General features: G+C 36.2%; 1 protein-coding gene across 4 annotated transcripts; it reads right to left on the bottom strand.

The window, feature by feature from the left end:
• Window positions 1-458: 458 nt before the first annotated feature.
• LOC131164972 (PGR5-like protein 1A, chloroplastic) lies at window positions 459-22300 on the bottom strand. 4 transcript variants are annotated; one of them, XM_058122542.1, is made up of 11 exons: window positions 21914-22300; window positions 9484-9599; window positions 8956-9052; window positions 8689-8789; window positions 5564-5620; window positions 4606-4682; window positions 3411-3462; window positions 1958-2068; window positions 1780-1877; window positions 1588-1663; window positions 459-763 (listed from the first exon to the last, which is right to left on the bottom strand). In XM_058122542.1, exons 1-10 carry the CDS (start codon window positions 22101-22103, stop codon window positions 1594-1596), a joined length of 969 nt encoding a protein of 322 aa, XP_057978525.1. In that variant the 5' UTR covers window positions 22104-22300; the 3' UTR covers window positions 459-763; window positions 1588-1593. The 4 variants fall into 4 exon arrangements, with proteins under 4 accessions (XP_057978525.1, XP_057978528.1, XP_057978529.1 ...); XM_058122545.1 differs by lacking the exon at window positions 21914-22300 and adding an exon at window positions 10772-10851 and having other exon boundaries at window positions 9484-10540; XM_058122546.1 differs by lacking the exon at window positions 21914-22300 and adding an exon at window positions 10772-10851 and having other exon boundaries at window positions 9484-10405.
• Between the last annotated feature and the right edge of the window lie 715 nt (window positions 22301-23015).

The following is a 23015-nucleotide window of genomic DNA, read 5'->3' as shown; positions in this document are numbered from 1 at the left end:
TCATCTATTTCAGACATATTCCTTAAACATTCTGATCTGCATAGCCAAGTGTACTAGCAGAATTAAAGCTTGGAATTATGGGTACGCTTGAACGAGGCAAAACAGGACCATTCACGAACCAAATATAATGAATCTTTTTTAATCTTATGTTTGAGAGTTTGAAATCCAAACTTAAATTTAAATTCTGCAAATTTAAATAAAGTCAATACAAAATTAAACTGATTTTTAATCTAAATTCAAATACAAATATTCAAATTTATACTTTCAAATATAATTTTATATTGTGATCATTGTAATCCTAAAAATAGATATTCCATCCATCAAACATAATTAAATGTTTGGAAAGGTTAGTGTAGCTTTCATGTTGAGTGAGCCTACATCTCTTTGGCAAAATTCAAGAGAAGTTGTCTTGTTCAAAACTGAATAAATAAACAAATAAATTAAAGAAACTAAATCAATTAAATAAACATGATTTTATTAACTAGGATGCTTTCTTAACAACTGCACATAGCACCCTCTCTCTCTGTATAGCTGTCTCATCTCACATCTAAGGCAAGCCTGTATATGTTATCATATGAACATAACAGAGAACTACATATTAACATGCAATTACAATCAGGTACAGGTTCAAAAAACGTCTTTCGATCCACTTCCAAAAATCTTATGCCATCAGACATATTTATGACCCCAGATTTGCAGTGTGCGATGCCCCTCCCTACAACTTCATAAGTTAGCACAAGTCGTGAGAGTCGTGCATTCAATCCTGCATTCGAAAACCTCAGTATTGTTATTGATCCAAACAAGTGACTGGCTAAATGCCAGCAACTATTGATGCATGAGGAACTTTCTGAAGCAACAACTGGCTGGGGCAGTGACTCAGGGGATGGGAAAAAGATACTCAGTCCCAGCCCAGTGGAGAGGAGACTGGACCTGTTTTTCAGGGATTTGGGTTGGGACCAGACCTAGACTTCAATAGGCTTTGCTTGGTCATTACATTGCCTTCCAGATATGCATGGCTAAGTGGAATGATAAAAGGACAAGAGTAGGGTAACGAGAAGGATACAATGGCTGATGACTCCCCAAAGATTTGAACTTAAAGAGAGAATTGACAAAAACAAGATAAAACTTTTCCATGTTGTTGAGAAACCAGTGTAATAAGTTGGTAGATCTTTTCTCTTATTCAAATTCTACTTAAACAATCACTGACACAGAAAAAAAAAATGAGATAATTATGTGTGCAAAGTTTTGTGCCTAAAAAGATAATGAACAAGAAACATATGGTTCTCCATGAATAGAAGATCTTGTGATCTTTTATTCACACTGCACTAGGGATCATCAGCACAGCAGTCCAGCCTGGCTAACTATAGAACACATGCCTATGGACAATCTATAAATCCAATGCCGGGATGGATCTTGATCTGGTCAACAATAACTAGATTCTGATATTGGGATAGCCCATCATGGGCAAGCTGCAAGCAACGCCAACCATGTCCAACATGCAGACAGAAATGAAAACTTCTATTGCTTTAACCGGAGTTAAAAACTCATTCAAGTGCTTGGAGAGTTCTGGATTTGACAGCTGCATACCTCCGTTCAAGCTTTGCTTCCTTCTGGCAATGTAATCAAGCGGGTCTTTGAATCATACACCAATTCGGTTCCACAACTGGGAGAAAACATCATAGCTAAGAATTAAAAATATGGGAAGAAAGCAGCCTCTTTTCAGCTGACGCCTAGAGAATGTCCTTCAAGATTTTGGTCGATAAGCAATGTTGAACTTACTTTGAACATTTAACTGTGTTAGTGGAACCGCCACTGGAGACTGATAGTATAGTCCCAAAAAAGGAAACATTCTCTGTGCCACAGTTTGGACAGGCGCCCTGAAGAATAACGCTTTTAAGTAAAATGTATAAACATAATATGCATTAGAACTAACAATGCTAAGCTAATTTGGATTTACCTTCAAGATCTTAAAATCCTTCAATATAACATTCGTGATTGATAGAGCCAGCCAAACTAGGAGTGGCAAAGCAGCAAACCATGTGAAAATAAAACTGAATGGCTCTGGAAGCTGCAACTCATCATTTAAAAAATAAACTAAGTTATAAATAAACAAATAAAGCAGAAGATAATTTGTCTTTGATTCAAAGAATTAATTTATTATCTATTATAGAAATTAAATTTATTTATTTTTCCTTGGTGCATTATATACCTTCCTTGTGGCATCTGTATCAGAGTAAAAAGAAGTCATTATCTAGTATTGATATACCATCTCAGCATTCCATGTGTTTCCTGGTTTCAAACCTTGAAACAATTTAACTATTCTAGCTTTTTCACCTTAACTATTTTTTAGTTTCATCTGTTAAAGGTATGCATTTTAGGAATGACAAACAAGGAATCCAATTTTAATATGAACAAGCAATTCCTCATAACTAAGGTGGAAATACTACTTACTTGAACCTGAAGCTAAATGCAAAACTAATGCAAATTGTTGTCTCACTAGCAATAATCTTCACACTCGTTAAAAAATGTTTCTGTATTTTAAGATGTCAATCTATCTATTTGGAACACGTTTGTTTTCCAGAAATTGTGAATTCACTGGGAAAATCTGTTGTGCTTTCTCTTTGAGGTTGACAAATCAAGGGTATCACTATCACAGAACTAAAAAGATAGCCTCCTTTAGAAACCTCCCTTATGTGAAGCTGAAGTATCAACCAAATAAGATGGAGCATTAGCATGTCTCATAAATTAGAGAAATGCTAAGAGCAGTTTCTCCATGCACTCTTCTCATACACTCTCCTTGTGACTAGGCCACTTGGCAATTTCTTGAAACAAAATATGAGGTAACTACTTCAAACAGTTTAGAATTCTCAATGCTACCATTAATTTTTTTATTTTTATTTTTATTTTTATTTTTTTCATATAGTATGATTAAGGGTTAAACAGGTAGTCCATTTTCGTTTTTGACAATAATGCCCACTGCCCAATTATTAAGTGTGTGTGAGGAGTGCATATAGCAATTGCTCCTAGCATTCCTCAATAAATTATAGTACTATACATCCAAGAGAAGATAATGCTTCTAACTTATAAAGACATTGATAGAGGTTAATGCATCGTGGAAGTGAATCTGTTTGACCAATTTGATTGAAAAATAAAAATGCTATGCCAGTACAAAGCCATGAGAAACATTTTCCTCCCACACCTTCCTCCCCTCCCCATCTTCTTTTTAAGCAGGCAGGGATAGCATTCTGCCAAAATAGCCTTATTCAGACGATATCTCAAATTGTAATATACGGGAGATCAATGAACAATGAGAAACTATTTGCTGAGTTTAATGTCATAACAATCATCCCACCACCAGCCCATACATGGTCAGAAGCAGAACGAGAAAAAAAACTAATAAAATTGTTTACCTCCAGAGCATATGTGATTTCAAATCCAGTCAAATCATCCAGGAAGAAAAACCTGTTAGAACAAAAGAAATGAGAAGACACATGACCCAATAGTACTGTAAGCGAAGTTGGAATTCAGCCCACAAAATATAGAATTCTTGACATAAATGTGATCATTAACCATTTGAAGGGACTATTGCCCAAAAATAAACATGTTTTAAGCAGTGAAAAATAGGAATTATTGCTAGAGAGAATCTCCAGTTCCCCATAATCAAGGGCCAAAATTGTATAGTTAATCTGACTTCTGCACACTAGTCTGCTAAGTACAATCCAATGATTGTCATTCCAAAATACAAAATAACAGTCACTATTATCAATGAGAATGAGTTACCAGAAAACCAACAGTCCTGGGAGTTTCAAACATTTGTCTCAAAATGTATCCCCCCTTCCAATGAACTCTGTAATCAGATCAGAGTGTCAACAAAATTGAACTGTGTTTATGTTCTTAACCAAATCATCCGCACTAACAATCCATCCTTCTCAAAAGGGAGAGCTCAGTAAATAGCTAAATATAACACTTGGGCCAAGGGTCAGGTTCGAAAATTTTCTTACATCTACCCCCTCGAGGAGCCCAATATTATATACATCCCCAAAATAAAGGGCTCTGAATTTTAGAAGAAAGGCACCTATACCTAACAATATTAAGTGAATGCCCAAAATTGTGGTCATTTTAGTTCTATCTTTCACACATAACTGAAGAATGGAAAAGATTCTTCAACAGTCTTAGGGCCTGTTGAACTTCCGCATGCCCATTAACATAATTAGTAGTTGGCATGCAAAAGAGGATATAGAACACCAGTGAAATTGAATTATTTTACACCGCCGACCAGAAAAATCTTTAAAACAAGAAGCACTTTCTCAGTATTCCTTTCTGATTTACTTTAATAATCATCAAATTCCTGCCAGCAAGTGCTACTATTGTGCCTATGAAGGAAGATAAAGCAAAAGAATTTAACACTTGAACTGCATAAATGAACAATTTCTGTAGCAAACTAGAGACAATAATTCTATTCTTGTTTCAAATTTAAAACTTCCTCCAAATAGAAAGTCCTAAAGAAATGGTTAGTAACAACAACTACTGAATCAAGTTCTCAAACAAATGGTATCACATTCAAAATTAATAACCCACAAAAGCAGTGATATGAATTTTACTCACAATGCAACTGCAACAACAGCAGCTGGGACATTCAAGAGGAACATCTTGAAATAGTCAACGGACAGATCGCTGTATACCTACAGGATGAAAGCTAATCAGCTTTCACAGTCCTAACAAAAAATGGGTCAGACATCCACATGCAGATAGCAGTTCCTTAAAAATCACATGGCATTGAGAATTGAGACTTCTCTCAGGGGCTCAAGATATTGATCAATGTTGTTCAGAGGATCAAGATACTAATTCACAGGTCAAATTTCAGTCACATGATGTAGATATTAAAAGGGTTCGTAGATAGATCATGAAATTAGTATTGTACTCACTAAGATGCTTTTGATCTATATCATACCTGCTGTGTCATAACATTTAGACAGTATCTCTGCATTTCTAATGACTTTTTAGTATGCTAAACAACAATCAAATGAACTCCATTCATGACATACACAGTGCACTTAGTAACCTTCCTACAATTAACATACCATGATGAAACAACATGAGCATCCATTAGGGATGAAGCTGCATGGATGCCTGTGGTGGCCATCGACCCCCCCTCCCTCTTTAGCTTCCACCTTTTCATTTAACTTTTAAATCCTTACACAAAATGCTGATACTTTGTAAAATAATATACGCAAGACATTACATATGTTTGACAGTGTAGACATTAATTTAATATTCTATACTTAATCAGGTTGGTGAAAAATAATTACTTAAAATAATTTATAAAAATATTTTGACTTAATTTATAAACTCACACAACTATTTTTGGTACTTATTATTTTTAGGAATCAAATTTAATATTTTTTTCTCATATTTCCTTTCTTGGTATCTGTTTCTTGGTTCCCCCTTGACATTGAATGTATAAAAAAGCATTTGTTGCCCATACAAACACCAACTTAAAGTGCATCAATCCCTCCGCAGACATAAAGCTCAAATAAAAAATTTTGTGTTAATGACCACACACCTTTTTGCTACGAAGACTACATCTTGGACCCTCAATTACAATTCCACTTCCTTCTTCCTGGGAAAATATTATGGTAAAAAATAAGCATTAGACACAAGATTGATGCCACAAAACAAATGACATTCACAATGGAAGCTTAATAAAGATTATTGACCTTTGATGCTTAGAGACCAAGCATCAATAAAATCCAATGTGAGCAAAGACTATATAATACATCAGACCACATAACAATATACAAGCACACTATATTTGTCAATGAAGAAATAAAAAACAACAGAAGCAGCCACTCAAGCTTTTGATTACAATGGAAGTGTTGCAATAAAAAGTCAATAGAATAAGGTAGGAGTATAGGACCCAGAATGCTGCATCTTTTTTCATGCATATCATGGTCATACATGCAGGATCCTTGGGGGTAAATATGAACAGAGTCTTAAATTTTCTCAAAATTACTAACTAACTAATACATTACAAGGAAAGTACTTACGCACCCAACATTACAACTAAAACAAATATTTACACAATAAACCCAAATAATACAAATAATTAAAAAATAATCCCAAATTACTTAAAATACATGAAATAGGTCCAGACTAACTAAAGTTCTACACTATATAGATCTACTAATTTAAAACAAAATACTTAATTCTAAATCTTCAAATGAAATATAATTGAATAGAATTATTTGCAAATGATCATCCTTCACACTTATTTACCGACCCCACCCCCTCCCCCATATTTTTAAAGTCTGGTTTTGGGATAAACTAGATAGGAGGCTTGTTAAGCACCTGGTTTTGCTGAGCTAACGGAAAATAAGCATTGGACGCACAAAATTACATGTACAATGGACAATTTGAGGTTTTAGCAGTTCAGAGGGAGAAAACATGGCCTGCACTCTAATTGGGGTGGCTATTTGGACTTCAATAGCTGAGAAGGATGTATTCTTCTAATAAATAATTCTATCTTATTACAACATATGGAATCTTCCAATTCAATCCCAAATCTAGTTCCACAGGAAAATCCAGAAAAATACAGTGCTGCCAACTAAAAACTAATTCTGATTAGGAAGACTTTTAAAAAGTCCATTTATGTGCAGGTATACAACTTGAATTAACCTCATCATTTGTTTATGAAGATGAGGAAACAAAAAGGATATTTTTAGACATATTGTCGTGAACTTGATGAGTATATTTGGGACAAGATAGAAGGGAATGGGTTGCAACGCTCTCAGGTCCTGTCAGAGAACAATTCAAATATATAAATTCAGCCACTTGAATCCTATCTATGGAATTTAAATCCATTGACTAATGCACTTCATTTATTCAGTGTTTATACACTACCTCAAACTGCAAATTTTATGGCCTTGCACTTGTTTGTCGAGAGCCTTCAACTTCAACCATGTCATGCCTTCTTGCAGACATCAATCCTCCTTGAATGTGAATGTGGCATCTTAGTTGAAAATGTTCTATCCTGTCTCCTGAAGCCACTACCCTGGGCTCCAATGAATGAATCTTTCTGAAAACATTCTCTTTGTCTCCAATGTTTTGTCCAATCATCTACCACAATCCTTGTCTCAGTTTGTATCATTCAATGGTCATATCTTGTTTTGACTGCCTATTCTTCCCTTGAATGTGAATGTGGCATCTTAGTTGAAAATTTTCTATCTTGGCTCCTGAAGCCACTACCCTGGGCTCCAATGAATGAATCTTTCTGAAAACATTCTCTATGTCTCCAATGTTTTGTCCAATCATCTACCACAATCCTTGTCTCAGTTTGTATCATTCAATGGTCATATCTTGTTTTGACTGCCTATTATATAAGACTTATGTTCAAACTAGTTGGTAGTTTTCTGTAATTATGCTAGATCACAAAAATTTTCAGAGATTTCTCTCACTATCCACACTTCTCTCTTATTGTTGGAAAAGGTCCAATCACTCTCTCTCTCTCTCTCTCTCTCTCTCTCTCTCTCTCTCTCTCTCTATCCACAAGTTAGTTCAAAATGGTCAATCCTAGTACTTGTTTTGGCAAGAAAATGGAACTTTACATTGCCACCTTGATAATATCTTTAATGTCTGTCACCTAGTTGAAAACTTGGAATTTGGAATCAAGTATAAACATCTACAGAAGAATAAAGGGTATGCAAGTGTTAGTGGGATTAGATATGAATTTGGAACGAAGTATCAACATCTACAGAAGAATATAGGGTATGCAAGTGTTAGTGGGATTAGATACTTTTACAAACTTTCTGCATTGCTTCCACCATATTCATAACTAATGTGTGGTTTCTTCCTTTAGTATGAGATTCTAGGATAAATTTTAGATAATTCCAAGGGTAAGCATTTTCATTTCAGTGCATGTAACCGGATATGGAAAAAAAAAGGGGGGGGGGGGGGGGGACGAACCTTTAGGCTCTATTTAGAACTTGGAAAAAATTAGGGAAAGGAAAAAAAAAATTGAAGGATTCCATTTTTTCATGTTTGGTTATCAAGGAAAGAGAATAAGAAAATAAATATACAGCAAATCAATAAACAGAATTTTGATTTTGCACAATACTAATATTTGATCTTTTTTTTAAAAAAAATAATTATATTCAAACAAATTTTCATTTTTAGTAGTATTCAGTATAATGGAAAATGGATTTCCTTCTCATTTCCTTTCCTCTATCTCAAATTACCACTTTACCTATAAGCCTAAGCCGTTAGATTATGGGCCGTTAGATTATGGGCCAACAATGTATATAAAAAATTTAACACTCCCCCCCACACATACAGCCCAATTGCACTTTGGTGGATAAGCAAAAGATAAATAGCATCCATTACAGAGAACAAGATAATTTTTTAACCACCAAACAATAAACAGAGGCAACAAGACTAGAACCCACCTCTTGGCAACCATAGCTTTGATACCATGTTAGATAACCACTTTGCCTAAAAGTTTAAGCGGTTAGGTTGTGGCCAATAATGTGTATCAAACTTTAACACTTTCCTTTCCTCAAAAAAGATCCTTAATCCAAACAGACCCTTGGTTATATCTTCAATTTTCAAAATTTTCATCACTGTTCTTGATTTCTCAATAGCATAAATCCCAGGAGAAGTTGTTTTAATTTAGGTTAACAAGAGGGAACAAACCTTTAGTCTCAACTTCAATTGGTCAAACTCTTCATCATTTAGTATTGGTTTCCCAGCAACATAAGCCATTGAGGCCTCCAGAAACTTCTGCTCGTCAGAACCTGCATAATAGCAAAAACTTAAAAAAATTATAAATGATTGCTGATGGAAGAAGAAATTTAAAAAGTAACAGAGCAAAGACTAAGAAATGATGTTAAGGTTACTGTGAATATATATAAGTTAATGTAAACTTCTGGAGGATAAAAGGAAAAGTAAGCAAGTCTGTACTCAGCATAACAACACTGCTTCCTTCCCACATAAGTTCTTCTTTGAGATTATCAAACTCCTCATTCGACATAATAGCCTTTCCCTCATAATAGAATGCCTACAGCAGACAATGGAAAAGCTGCTAGTTTATGAAGAGAATAGCAGAACCACATTTACATAGAATGAGGAAAATTATAACAAAAGCAAACCAAATAACATTGTGCATCTGTACTAAAGCAAGACTAAGCAGAAAGTAGGCAAGGAGGATAAATAGATCTGCTCTAGTTCAAACAGAAAATTTTTAACTGATTGTAATTTTTATCCGCCATTTTCTCTCACCCAAACATGGGAGCTTGGAGTTCGGATATTGGATTTGAATTTGTGTGAATTTATATAAAACTTGACACAAATTCTACACATCCCATCCAAACCTTACAAATCCATATCCAAGGCATAAATTCCATGATCCCAAAGGCAGTTCATGCATCAAATAACATACCATCTTCTTTTTAAGTAAAGATGAAAATAAAAAGATGTACGTCCAGGTACCTGTAATGCTTGAAGAAATTCCTGCTCAAGCTCCCCCACTGACTTTTTCTCTTTCTTGTCTAGACTGCAGTATTGCAGGATTTTACCGTCAATAACCTCATCTTCTTGGGCCTGGTCTGTAAAGAAAGGATGAAACTGCATATGAAATGAACACATCGAAGATGCCAAATAAAGATAGAGACACTTTTTTTTTTACTTTTCCCAAGACTTCTAGTAACACCACAAAAAAGTGGATGTCAAGGACACATGGATTGCTTATTCTCAATGAACATTGGCTACATGATCAAAGACCAGATGTATTGGTATCAACAAACAAATCAAAATTTATCCTACGCGACGAGTAATGGGCAGTTCACTTTACTTCCTGTGTTAGATAATATATATATATAAGTGGGGGCACTTTAGTTTTTGTATCATTATTAGGGTCAAGGTTTATTTAATTAAGTCTAATTGTATTCAATGTTGTAATGAGGCTTGCCCCTTGTGTGCAGCATTTTTGAATCTCTTCGATTGTATCTCTTCTGTTCTCCCTCTTTTTGTATTTGGATCTTGAATGTTTTCATGATATCAGAGCATAAATGATCCTAATTCCTTCCCCCTCACTGTCCGCAGCGGTTCCCACGTCGTGGAACCCTAGTCCCTTGCAGCAACCTCATCCCAGAGCCGCCGCACTCCAGCACGCGGTGCAGTTGGGCTCGGGGCGCACGAACAGTGGCGTCTCTGGCAACAGTGGCATCTCTGGAAACAGTGGCGTCTCCGGCTTGCTCCGTCTCTCACCTCCCTCATCCCTGACGACTGTCCATCTGTCGTCTCTGCCATCGTCACCGTCATTCTCCTTCGTCGCTCTGTCATCTGGCTACAGGCTCTTTCAGGTACAGCCTTAAGTCCTTTTCGCTTGCTTAATTTGTTCAGAACAGTTGAGCTGCAAATTGGGGCCATTCAGTTCTATTTTGCTGTCAGTCTTGGAAATTGGGGCTCATCTTCTTCAATGCAGTAGTAGTAATACTAGTGCAGATATTGTTGGAATATTGCCTCTAATTGGAACTGAAATCCAAGGCTACACAAGTTAAATTAGAAGAAGAGAAGATTAGTTAGTTAGTTTCTTTGTTCTTGATTCTTGTATTATATAAATACAGTCATATACTCTGTATTTGAAGATATAGAAAATAATTTTTCAGCCCATGCAAAACTTCACATGGTATCAGAACAATACTTCCCTCCTGCATTTTTTTTTTAGTTTCAAGAAACCATGGGAGCTCTGTTTGCATATCTTTTGCATTAGCCATACCTGCGACTCCAAATTCTGAGCAGTACGAATATTCACAAAAGTCTGAAGCTGAACAGAGAAGCTGATGGTTTAGCATTCTTTTTCTCTGCAAAATGAAAGACACCTCTCAGCATTATTCTGGGATTGAATTGCAAAGCCCCTAGTGAATATTGAATTGGCATTGTCTCTGGTCTTTACAAGGAAAGATTCTTTGTTCTGCAAATTTTTACATTTCTTGGAGAAATTCCAGAAATGACTTCTGCTGAAAATTCTACCAGCTCTCATACTTCTCATTGCTGATCAACCCTTCAAATGATTCATCCAGTGCATATTACTTACATCCAAGTGATAATCCTGGTGCATTACTCGTTTCTGAGATTTTTAATGGTGATAATTACATCGCATGGAGTCGATCAATCATCATTGCTCTAACAGTCAAAAATAAGGCAGCATTCATTGATGGTTCGATTCTTGCTCCTCCTATAAATCAGTGTTCTCTCCATACTGCATGGCTGTGTGCAAATAATCTAGTTCTTTCATGGTTAATGAATTCCATTTCCAAGGAAATAAGAAATAGTCTTCTCTATGTTACATCTGCTGTTGATCTTTGGAACGAGCCGAAAACAAGATACTTACGAAGCGATGGTCCGAGAGTTTTCTATCTTGAAAAAACTCTTAGTTCCATTACTCAGGGCTCTTTATCAATTACTGAGTATTTTAATTCCTTCAAATCATTATGGGACGAGTATGTTAACTACTGACCATTCCCTACATGTAGCTGTGGAAAAATGGCAACTTGTACCTGCAACCTGTTTGATTTTTTGCTAGTTAGACAGCAATCTGATTATGTGTTCAAGTTCTTGATTGGCCTGAATGATTCCTATGCTCCAATTCGAAGCCAATTGCTTATGGTTTCACCATTACCAAGTATGGCCAAAGTATTTTCTTTGCTACTTCAAGAGGAAAGTCAGAGACAACTAAATAATGTTGTCAGCAGTGAAACTCATGCTTTGATTGCCAAACAAAACATTCAACCATCTGGCCTTTCGAAATTTTCAAAAGATAAACAGAAGAGATTTTCTCTATACTGTACACACTGTGGATACAATGGACATACGATAGAAAAATGTTTTCATCTTGATGGTTATCCTCCTGGCTGGACTGGACCAAAAGGAAAAAGAAAACCACCTACTGCACATGCTGCCATGACAACTTCCGAGCTCTCTATTCAACAGAGTAATGAGGATCAAAAGTTTTCTTTTACTTCTGAGGAATTCAATAAATTGCTAGCACTTGCAAACTCTACTTCATCTCCAATATCTAACCAAACATCTTCTCCAGCTGTTAACATTGTTACTTCTCAATTTTCTGGTAACCCTTTGAATCTTTGCTAATCTGTTTCTTCATCCCTACAGAATGTATACTCATGGATTCTAGATACAGGTGCAACAGATCACATGATATGTTCACCATTATTATATTCTTGTTCACCTACACCAATCAACACTTCCATAAATTTGCCAAATGGAAACTCTGTTCCAGCTTCACACATTGGCAGTATTTGTATTTCAAACATACTATCTTTACATAATGTGTTATGTGTTCCCAGTTTTTCATTCAATCTGTTATTTGTTTCTAAATTGACAAAAAAATCTAACATCTTTGTTTCTTTCTTTAACTCATACTGCCTTCTACAGGACCAATTAACAAAGAAGATGATTGGGATTGCATTTGAGAAACATGGACTGTACCACTTATCTCAAGTTCCTTCAAAGGCTGCTACTCACAATCAAGCCAAGTTTCATTCTTCATCTTTGGCTTCAGCCATTACGCAAAATCAATTAGATACCTAGCATTACAAACCTGGTCATGTTTCTAACTCAAGGTTACCTTATTTTAAACAGCTGGAGTCATCCATATCTTTTAATACCACACATGTTTGTGATGTATGTCATTTAGCAAAACAAAGAAAACTCTCATTTCCTGTATCCTAGTCCAGTTCAAATAACAAGTTTGATTTGACCCATTGTGATATATGGGGACCATTCAATGTTGTTCCCTATTCTGGTTTCAAGTATTTTCTTACTATAGTTGCTGATTATACACATTGTACTTGGGTATACATGCTCAAGTCTCAAGATGAAATCTGAAGTTCCTTCTATCCTTAAAAATTTTTGCACAATGGTAGTAACTCAGTTCAGTGCTCTCCTGTTAAAATAGTGAGATCAGATAATGGTCTTGAATTTCTTTTGACTCAATTCTATAATGACCATGGCATTATACATCAAAGAAGTTGTGTGGAAACTCCACAAACAAAATGGAGTTGTGGAAAGAAAACACCAACATTTATTAAACACTGCCAGAGCCTTACTGTTTCAACCAAATATGCCTTTAACTTTCTGGAGTGACTGTGTATTAATTGCAGCTCACATCATAAACAGAATTGCAACTCCTCTTCTTAACAACAAAACACCATTCAAAATTCTTTTTGATAAACCTCTAAATCTTTCTCACCTCAAAGTATTTGGTTGTCTTTGTTTTGCATCAACACCACAACCCATAGACATAAATTTGATCCAAGATCTACCAAATGTTTATTCTTGGATTATCCTTCTGACATAAAAGGTTACAAATTAATGGACCCTAATACCAATAAGGTTTTCATCTCGAGAAATGTAGTTTTTTCTGAAAATATTTTGCCTTTCAAGGCTTTTCCATCTAATCCTGAATCACATACCTTCTTATTCCCTCCATCAGCTTCTACATCAGATTTCTATTTTTATTCTTCTGATAATTCTTCTAATCAAACTTCTCCATCATCTCCGCATTCAACCATCAATCATCAAACATCTTTAAACAATGATCCCATCCCAAATATTGTTTCACCACAACTCAGAAAATCTTCAAGAATTACACGAAAGCCAAGCTACTTGCAGGATTTTTATTGTGGTACTGCTTCCCAGGATCCACTTGCAACCCCTTCATCAGATATTGCTGATTGTTTTTCTAATGAAGGTATTCTATATCCCATATCTGATTATCTTTCTAAAAAGCAATTGTCTCCTTCTCATAAAGCTTTTCTAGTCTACAATTCAGCCTCTAAAGAACCCAAAACTTACAAATTGGCTGCTCAAATACCTAAATGGCAAGCTGCAATAAAAAATGAATTAAATGCCTTGGAATTAAATAAAACTCAGGAACTTGTTACTCTTCCTCAAAATAAACAGACCATTGGTTGTAAGTGGGTATTTCGAATTAAGTATAAGGCAGATGGAACTATTGAGAGGTACAAAGCTAGATTAGTAGCTAAAGGCTACACTCAATAAGATGGGTTAGATTTCTTTGACACTTTTTCTCCTGTAGCAAAAATAACTTCTATTCGGTTATTACTTGCTATAGCTGCTATTAAAAATTGGCATCTTCACCAATTGGATATTAACAATGCATTCTTACATGGTGACTTGAATGAAGAAGTTTATATGGACTTGCCTCCTGGTTTGGTTGTCAAAGGAGAAAATAAAGTTTGTAAACTTTTAAAGAGTTTATATGGTTTGGAGCAAGCATCTAGGCAGTGGTTTGCTAAATTGTCCACAGCATTGATTGCTTATGGCTTTACTCAAGGTACTTCTGATTGTTCTTTGTTTATCAAGAAGTCTAAATCATCTTTCATAGCTTTATTAGTCTATGTAGATGATATTCTTTTGGCCAGTGACAATTTAAATGAAATACAGTTGCTTAAATCTTTTCTCCATGACAAGTTTAAAATTAAAGACTTGGGGGAACTCATATACTTTCTCAGTTTGGAGATAGCCAGAACTAGAACTGGTATATCTGTTTGTCAAAGGAAATTTATTCTAGACATACTTGAACAAGCAGGAGTTCTTGGTGCCAAACCAGTAGCTTTTCCCTTGGATTCAAATTTAAAACTCACCGCTTCAGATGCTGATTCCTATAAGGATCCTTCAGCCTATAGAAGATTAATTGGGGAGCTGCTATATTTAACCTCAACTCGACCTAATCTTGCATTTTCAGTTCAGGTTCTCAGTCAGTTTTTAGCTAAACCAGCAGTTAGTCATTTCAAAGCCGCCATTCGAGTTCTCAAGTATTTAAAGGCAACTCCCGGTCAAGGGTTATTCTTCCCAGCTTCTTCAAAACTGCAGCTAAAAGCTTTCTCTGACAGTGATTGGGCAGGATGTATTGACACTCGAAGGAGTGTCATTGGTTTTGCTGTTTTCTTGGGTGATTCCCTAATTTCTTGGAAGAGTAAAAAGCAGGCTACTATCAGCAGGTCCTCAGCTGAAGTAGAATACATGGCTCTTGCTTCAACAGCTTGTGAACTTCAATGGATTTTGTATGCACTACATGATTTACATATTATTCATCAGCAGCCAGCTTTGGTTTATACTGATAGTAAATTAGCCTTGTCCATTGCTACTAATCCTGTCCAACATGAGAGAACCAAACATATAGAGATCGACTGCCATCTCATTTGAGAAAAACTCCAACAAAATATCATAAAGTTGTTCCATGTTCCTTCACAATTGCAGCTAGCAGATATTTTTACAAAACCCCTCAGCTCACTTCCTTTTCATCATAATCTTCGCAAGATGAACATTCACAATATACATGCTCATCTTGAGGGGGGGTGTTGGAATATTGCCTCAAGGATTGAACAATTGGAACTGAAATCCAAGGCTACACAAGTTAAATTAGAAGAAGAGAAGATTAGTTAGTTAGCTTGTTAGTTTCTTTGTTCTTGATTCTTGTATTATATAAATACAGTCATATACTCTGTATTTGAAGAAATAGAAAATTATTTTTCAGCCCATGCAAAACTTCACAGATATATCCTAGAAATATGTGGATCTATGATGTTGCACGCGGATTTGCGTTTTCTTCTCGGGTGATTTCATTGTGAGAGTGCTGCATTGATGTTGGGTTGTTTAGATTGAGGTTGCTTTTGATGCGTAATTTATAATTCTAGGAATCTGCCATTGGGTTGCGAGATTGAGGTTGTTGTTTATTGATTTGGGGCTGCGTATTTCTTCGTTTGAAATGAAATTGAGCTTGCTAGGTTTATTAAGTTGAGGTTTTGTTATAATTTTGACATGAATGGAAATTAACGTATGCAATTGCTTGTGGCTTTGGGGATTTGGCGAAGGATTGCAATCATTTTAAGCTACTCGTACTCTTGACTATTTTTCATTGTGAAATTAATTTGAAGAGTGTGAAGAAATAACCAGAGAGAAATTCTAAATTCTCATTCATAATAAGTCACTACATCAGTAGATAATTATAGCTGAAACTAATTACACGAGAACAAGCAAAAACAAAATATATAACAGAATTACAAACTGAAAATTACTTAAGTAATAACAATATTCTTCCTAACTAATTAACTCTCCAATTATTAACTAACTATATAACTAGTTTAACACTCCCCCTCAAGATGGATGTGATTGAGTATGAACATCAATTACACCCATCTTGGGAAGCAATGAAGTAAAAGAAGAATATCCAAGGGGTTTTGTGAAGATGTCTGCCAACTGATTTAGCGATGTGACTTGCAGTGTCTTGATAATTCCAGCTTGAAATTTCTCCCGAACTATGTGGCAATCTATCTCAATATGCTTTGTTCTCTCATAAAATACCGGATTAGCAGCTATATGTAGTGCTGCTTGATTGTCATAAAAAATCAAAAATGGCCTTGTATGCTCAATCTTTAAATCTTTAAGTAGTGAAAGTAGCCAAGTTACTTCACACACAGTAGTAACCATGGATCTATATTCTGATTTTGCAGATGATCAAGAAACTGTCTTCTGTTTCTTGGATTTCCATGAGATTAAAGAGTTTCTTAGAAAAATACAGTAGCCTATGACTGATTTCCAAGTCTCTATGCAACCTGCCCAATCTGAATCACAAAAAGCCTTCAAATGTATGTCTGATGAAGCTGAAAAGAACAATCCTTGACCAGGTGTTGCTTTGATGTATTTTAGCACTCAATATGCTGCAGTCAAGTGTGGTGCCCTTGGCTTATCCATGAACTGACTTAAAACCTGAACTGCATAGGATATGTCAGGCCTTGTAATAGTTAAATACAACATTCTCCCTATTAACCTTCTATAGGTAGTGGGATCTTCAAGTAAATCCCCTTCTTCTGTAGTTAATTTCATGTTTTGCTCCATAGGAAATTTGAATGCCTTAGAGCCTATATAACCTGAGTCTTTGAGAATATCCAATGCATATTTTCGTTGACAGATGGAAATACCTTGTTTAGACCTTGCTACCTCTATCCCCAAGAAGTACTTCAATTCTCCTAGATCTTTAATTTTAAACTTCTCATGTAGAAAATGTGTCAGACTCTTAAATTCCTGTAAATCATTCCTTGCAAGAATAACATTATCTACATATACTAGGAGAGTAGTATATGATTCACCAATATCCTTAGTGAAGAGTGAATAATCTGCAAGTGACTGTTTGTAACCAAATTCTGTCAAAGAAGTAGATAATTTTGAGTACCATTGTCGTGATGCTTGCTTAAGCCCATAAAGTGACTTGTTGAGCTTGCATACAATGTTCTCCCCCTTGCTAGCAAATCCAGGAGGCACACGCATTTAGACTTCCTCATCAAGATCTCCATGAAGGAAGGCATTATTGACATCTAACTGATGAAGGTGCCAACCTTTGATAGCAGCAATGGATAAAATGCATCTAACACTGACCAGTTTAGCAACAGGGCTGAAAGTCTCTGTGTAATCCAAGCCTACTTGTTGTGTAAAACCTTTGGCCACAAGTCGTGCTTTGGCCCTTTCAACAGTACCATCAGATTTGAACTTAATCTTGTAAACCCATTTATTATCAATGACAACTTTCCCAGGAGGTAATTCAGTCAAGATCTAGGTATGATTGTCTTCTAAAGCCTTGATCTCAACAGCCATAGCTTTTCTCCATTCAGGATGTAAAAATGCCTCCTTATAAGATTTTGGTTCAACAAGGTTGGTGACTGAAGACACAGAAGCTTAATGAGCAAGGGAAAGATTGGAAATGGATGTGTAAGGAGAAATGTCACGAGGACAGCCTAGACCTGCAACAGTGGCTGAACTGGACTGAGTTGTCAAAGAAGGCATAGAGCATTGATAATTCTGGAGGTAAGGAGGAGGACGAATCTGTCTTGAAGTCCTTCTCAAAGGAACATAAGGAATGGAGGTATAAGAAACATTCGGGGAATCAATAGAAACATTAATCGTGTCTGTTGTGATATTTGGACTATGGGAAGGTAATTCAGAAGTGAATGGTTCTGAAGTGATAATATCAGAAGAATTTTCCCAGTTTGGAAAAATTGGATGAGGAATATCAGAAGAATGATTTTTTGAAAATTTCTGAAAAGGAAAAACATGTTCATGAAACACAACATCACGGGATATGAATTTTTTTTTGAGTGTGTGGATCATATAGTTTATAACCTTTTTGCAGAATGAGGATAGCCTACAAATATGCAAGACTTTGCTCCAGGATCAAATTTGGTTCGACCATGTGAAATTGTAGAGGCAAAACAAAGACAACCAAAAACTCTAAGATGAAAATAGCTAGGAAGTTTATGAAACAACATTTCAAAAGGAGATTTACCATTGAGAATTGGAGTGGGCAACCTGTTAATGAGATAAACTGTAGTTAGAACACACTCGCCCCAGAAATGAAGAGGTAAGTTGGAATGAAATCTAAGAGATCTAGCCACAACAAGAATATGCTGATGCTTTCGTTCAACAACACCATTTTGCTGTGGTGTAGAAACACATGACTTTTTGTGGATAATGCCTTTGGAAATAAAAAAATCAGGCATGTGAAATTCTACACCATTATCAATATAAATGGTTTGTATAGTAATATGAAACTGAGTTTCAACAAAAGAAACAAAAGATTGCACATAATATCTCGCTTGTGCCTTAGATTGCATTAGGTATAGCCAAGTGCATCGGGTATGATCATCTACAATGGTCAGAAAATACTTTGCACCATCAATTGATTTAATAGAAAAAGGACCCCAAATATCACAATGTACAAGTTGAAAAGCTTTTGAAGATTTATTATTGCTGTTTGGGAAAGGCAACCTCTGCTGTTTAGTAAGAGGACATATATTACAATGACTAGAATGGGATTCTTTTATTTCAGGAACAAATTTATGCAACAGATCTAGTCTAGATTTGGAGGGAAGTCCTAATCTATAATGCCAAACATCAAAATCAGAATTATTGACAGACAATGAAACAGGTACAGGCATTAGGCCACGCTTATTGGAAATTGTATTAGAGACTGACATAGTTGAATGCTTATTGAGGAGATGATATAAACCTGCCCTCTCTTCACCCAATCCAATCATCCTCCATGTCTACAGGTCCTGTATAAAGCAAAATTTTCCATGAAAAATAAGGCAACAGGAAAATGATTTTAGAAGTTTGCTGGCTGAAATTAAGTTGTAGGCAAAAGAAGGAACAACAAGAACATCAGTGAGCAGCAAGGTAGGTGTTATATGAATTGTTCCAATGTGTGTGACTGGAACAAGAGCACTGGTAGGTAATTTCATAGATGTATTAATGGAAATTGTTATGGTAGTGAGAGAGTTGACCGAATTTACTATATGATCAGTGGCCCAGTGTCAATGATCCAAGTGAGACCATTTTGTGTTTGGCCTCAAGTACAAACAACAGATGAGCAAGAACAAATACCTATCATTGTGGAGAAAAGATGATCTGTAGAGAAAGGATTTGTACTTTGAATAAAAGGTCCACTCACTAGAGCAACCAAAGGTTGTGGCTGCATTTCAGGTAAGAGATGCATGATTGCCATGATCTGTTTGAGTTGTTCCTGAGTAAATGGAAGTTGCTGCACTTCACCAGATTGCTCAGTATTGGTTACCAAGTTTACCTAATTTGCTGAAGAAACATTGTGCTTGGATCTTGACTTGTACCCTAGAGGATATCCACGTAGCTTGTAACATTTTGCAGCTGTGTGTCCTAGAAGTCCACAATGAGAACACAAAGGTCTCTCTTTCTTTTCCTATAGCTTTTCCCAGCAAAGTTGTTGGTTCAGTAATTATCACTGAACTAATCTCCCTTTGCCTCTCTTCTTGCACAAGCAATGCAAATACCTTGTTTATGGGAGGTAAGGGATTGCTAAGAAGGATTTGGCTTTTAATGTGACTATATGACTCATTCAAACCCATTAAAAACTTCATTACATAATCTTGATTCTAATAATTAGCCAAGACCTTCAAAGAAGCAGGGGATGTTTCAGGAATAGGCCTATAGCTCATCAGTTCATCCCATAAAGACTTCAATTGTGTGAAATAATCAACAATATTCATTTGACCTTGTGCTAGATTAGAAATAGATTGTTGTAACTGAAAAACCCTAGGTCCATTGGTCAAAGAGAATCGATCTTCAAGTTCAGTCCATATATCCCTTGGTGATTGATGAACATCACACTGGAATAAACATCATCAGACAATGAATTGAGGATCCATGACTTCACAGTGTCATTGCCTCGTTTCCAGGTGGCATAATTCGTATCAGTAGGTAAAGGAGCTACCAGAGTTCCATCAGTAAACCCTAGCTTATTCTTGGCACTTAGTGCCATCATAACACATATGCTCCATGTCTGATAGTTGTCCCGAGTAAGAACCTTATTAACAAGATGCAAATTTGGACCATCGCTGCCCTGGAAGTAATAAGGATTTGAGCTCAGATCAACAGCAAAATTGACGAGAACAAGAAGTGTCTGTAGAGGTTGCAGACGAAGCCAAAAGAGGAGAATTTCTCTAATCTTGCTCTGATAGCATGTGAAGAAATAACCAGAGAGAAATTCTAAATTCTCATTCATAATAATTAATTACATCAGTAGATATTTATAGCTGAAACTAATTACACAAGAACAAGCAAAAACAAAATATATAACAGAATTACAAACTGAAAATTAGTTAAGTAATAACAATATTCTTCCTAACTAATTAACTCTCCAACTATTAACTAACTATATAACTAGCTTAACAAGAGGAATTGAATCTGCCCACATAGAACTGAGTTTTGGCCATAAAAGTCTTTGAACTTTCTGAGTTTGATTTGTGAGAGTCAAATCATCCAGCAAAATATAAAGTGTTTGCAGTGTTGTTTTGTCTCTGAATTTACTGATTGTTCTATTCTTTGGAAAATTGAAATATAAAGTGTTTGTAGTGTTGTTTTTTTTTTTTTTGAAGTCACTATGGAAAATTGAGCAATTGAGAGTTCTTTGCATTTGAAGATGGTTGTTAATTCAGTTGTTAGTAAACTAATGGCAGAGGAAGTGCATCCCAAGTCACATGTGTGTAAAGATTTTCTCCCAGTTTCTACTCAGACTATTTTGGCTATCTTATCTAAGCAATCTTCCAATGGTCAAAATCGATGTCAGAAAGTCGACATTGATGAGTGTAGTTATTATAAGGAGAAGGGTCATTGGGAAGCTTGATGTCCATAATTATTAAGCAAGGGACAACAATAGAGTTCGAAACCTAGGCATTAACACACCACTGCCAATACATCATCAGAAAGGGTTTACTCAAAAAAATGGCTTTAATTATAAGGAGACATTTGCACTAGTTGCTAAGATAACATTTGTACGTACTTTGATTGTAGTTGTCTCCATTAACAAGTGAAACCTCTCACAGTTAGATGTAAAGAATGCCTTCCTAAACGGGCATCTCAAAGAGGAAGTTTATGTCTTCACCCCCGTCAGCCGTAGTATTATAAAGTTCTTGATGCAAAAGTGGGTAATTTTCTCGAGCTAACTTTCTCAAGCTAGTTTTCTAATCACCCAGGCTTTCTCAGGCTGCCAATTAATGTTCAGGATCTAACATTATCGAAAACCCACTCATAGTTTCTGCAATTCATGCACAGTTTCCTAAAGTTTGTGCAATTCATATTATATGCATCGACGAATTTTATCGAATATTATATAGCAAACCATGCCCATCACTCAAAAAGAGAAGTAGCAAACAATGCCTGAGATATACGATCCATTTTTACTCATTGAAATTCAACTATGAGAACTAAACCCATAAATATTTCTACGTCGATCAATAATAACATGAACCCATATTACAATCCAAAGATACGGAAAGAAAGAAACCCAAACCTTGCTTGTCAGCGGTGGCCTTAGGGGGAAGTAAGAACAGCGGGCGGGGAAGCGACAACTGGCGCCCCGCGACTTGAACCCTTGAAGAAAATGGGGATGGGATCGAAGAAGAGACAGAAACAAAGGGCATTCGAAATGGGGCGGTGAACAGGCGAGATGATGTGAGGGTGAAGCTCAGCTTGGTAGCCATTACAGCTAACACGGAAATGGTAATAACGAAGCAAAGCCAGTTGAATGGTGGCGGCGGCGAAGCGGGGAAGAAGAAGAAGAAGATGCAGCCAAGGTGCTTGTGATTTGGGCATAGTGAATTTGTGTGTGCGATTTGGGCTTGATGAGTTTGGGGTGGGGAAGTGGGAGGAGGGAGGAAGATAAGGCGAATTAGGAATGTGTGGAGGGAAACGCAACCGCCGTGTCCCTCTTCAAATAACGATAGAAAGCGTCTGACACTTGGTCCTACTGTGTCTTGCCAGGTCATTGCTTAGGTGGTCCAACCACTCCGACGCTCATCAAAAAAATCTGTTAACACCCTAAGGTGTGGTTCAGGTGGTAGTGCGGATTATGGGAGTGCCTTTCACGAGATCAGGTGTTCAAATCCTTCCGGGTTCGTTTTCGCCATTGGATTCCTGAATTTACCCTCCCTTTTAAGTTATTGGGTCAACTTCAAGGGGCGCAGGATTAGTCACATGGACTGTAAAACGGACACGTGGATACCCGGTGCGTAATCCAAAAAAAAAAAAAAATTTGTTTACTGTTGATTTCTTGATGCGTGGATGGCCTTGCTCAGCCTCGTGCACGCCCATGTCTAGATCACTTTCGTCAGGTGGATGTGTGGTCGGAGTTGTGAAGTGAGACAAAAATTTGGACAGGATGTTAGAAGCATTTTTATTTTCTAAATTTCTGACACAAAGGAATGATAGTAGGGGTGAGAGAATCAATGATTCGGCCAAATTTAATTAATTAATTAAAGTAATCGAAATTTTCAGTTAATGAATGCTATTAACTGATTCCATCGAACAGCTGAGCTCACCGAATCAAATTCGACCGAATTACCTTTTCGGGTAATTCGATTAATCAAATTTAATCGCATTAATTAATTAATTGG

Source organism: Malania oleifera, chromosome 9 (assembly GCF_029873635.1).
Source record: "Malania oleifera isolate guangnan ecotype guangnan chromosome 9, ASM2987363v1, whole genome shotgun sequence".
Classification (NCBI taxonomy): domain Eukaryota; kingdom Viridiplantae; phylum Streptophyta; class Magnoliopsida; order Santalales; family Ximeniaceae; genus Malania; species Malania oleifera.
Note: the sequence above shows the minus strand (reverse complement) of the source record. Positions and strands in the feature narration are given on the sequence as shown.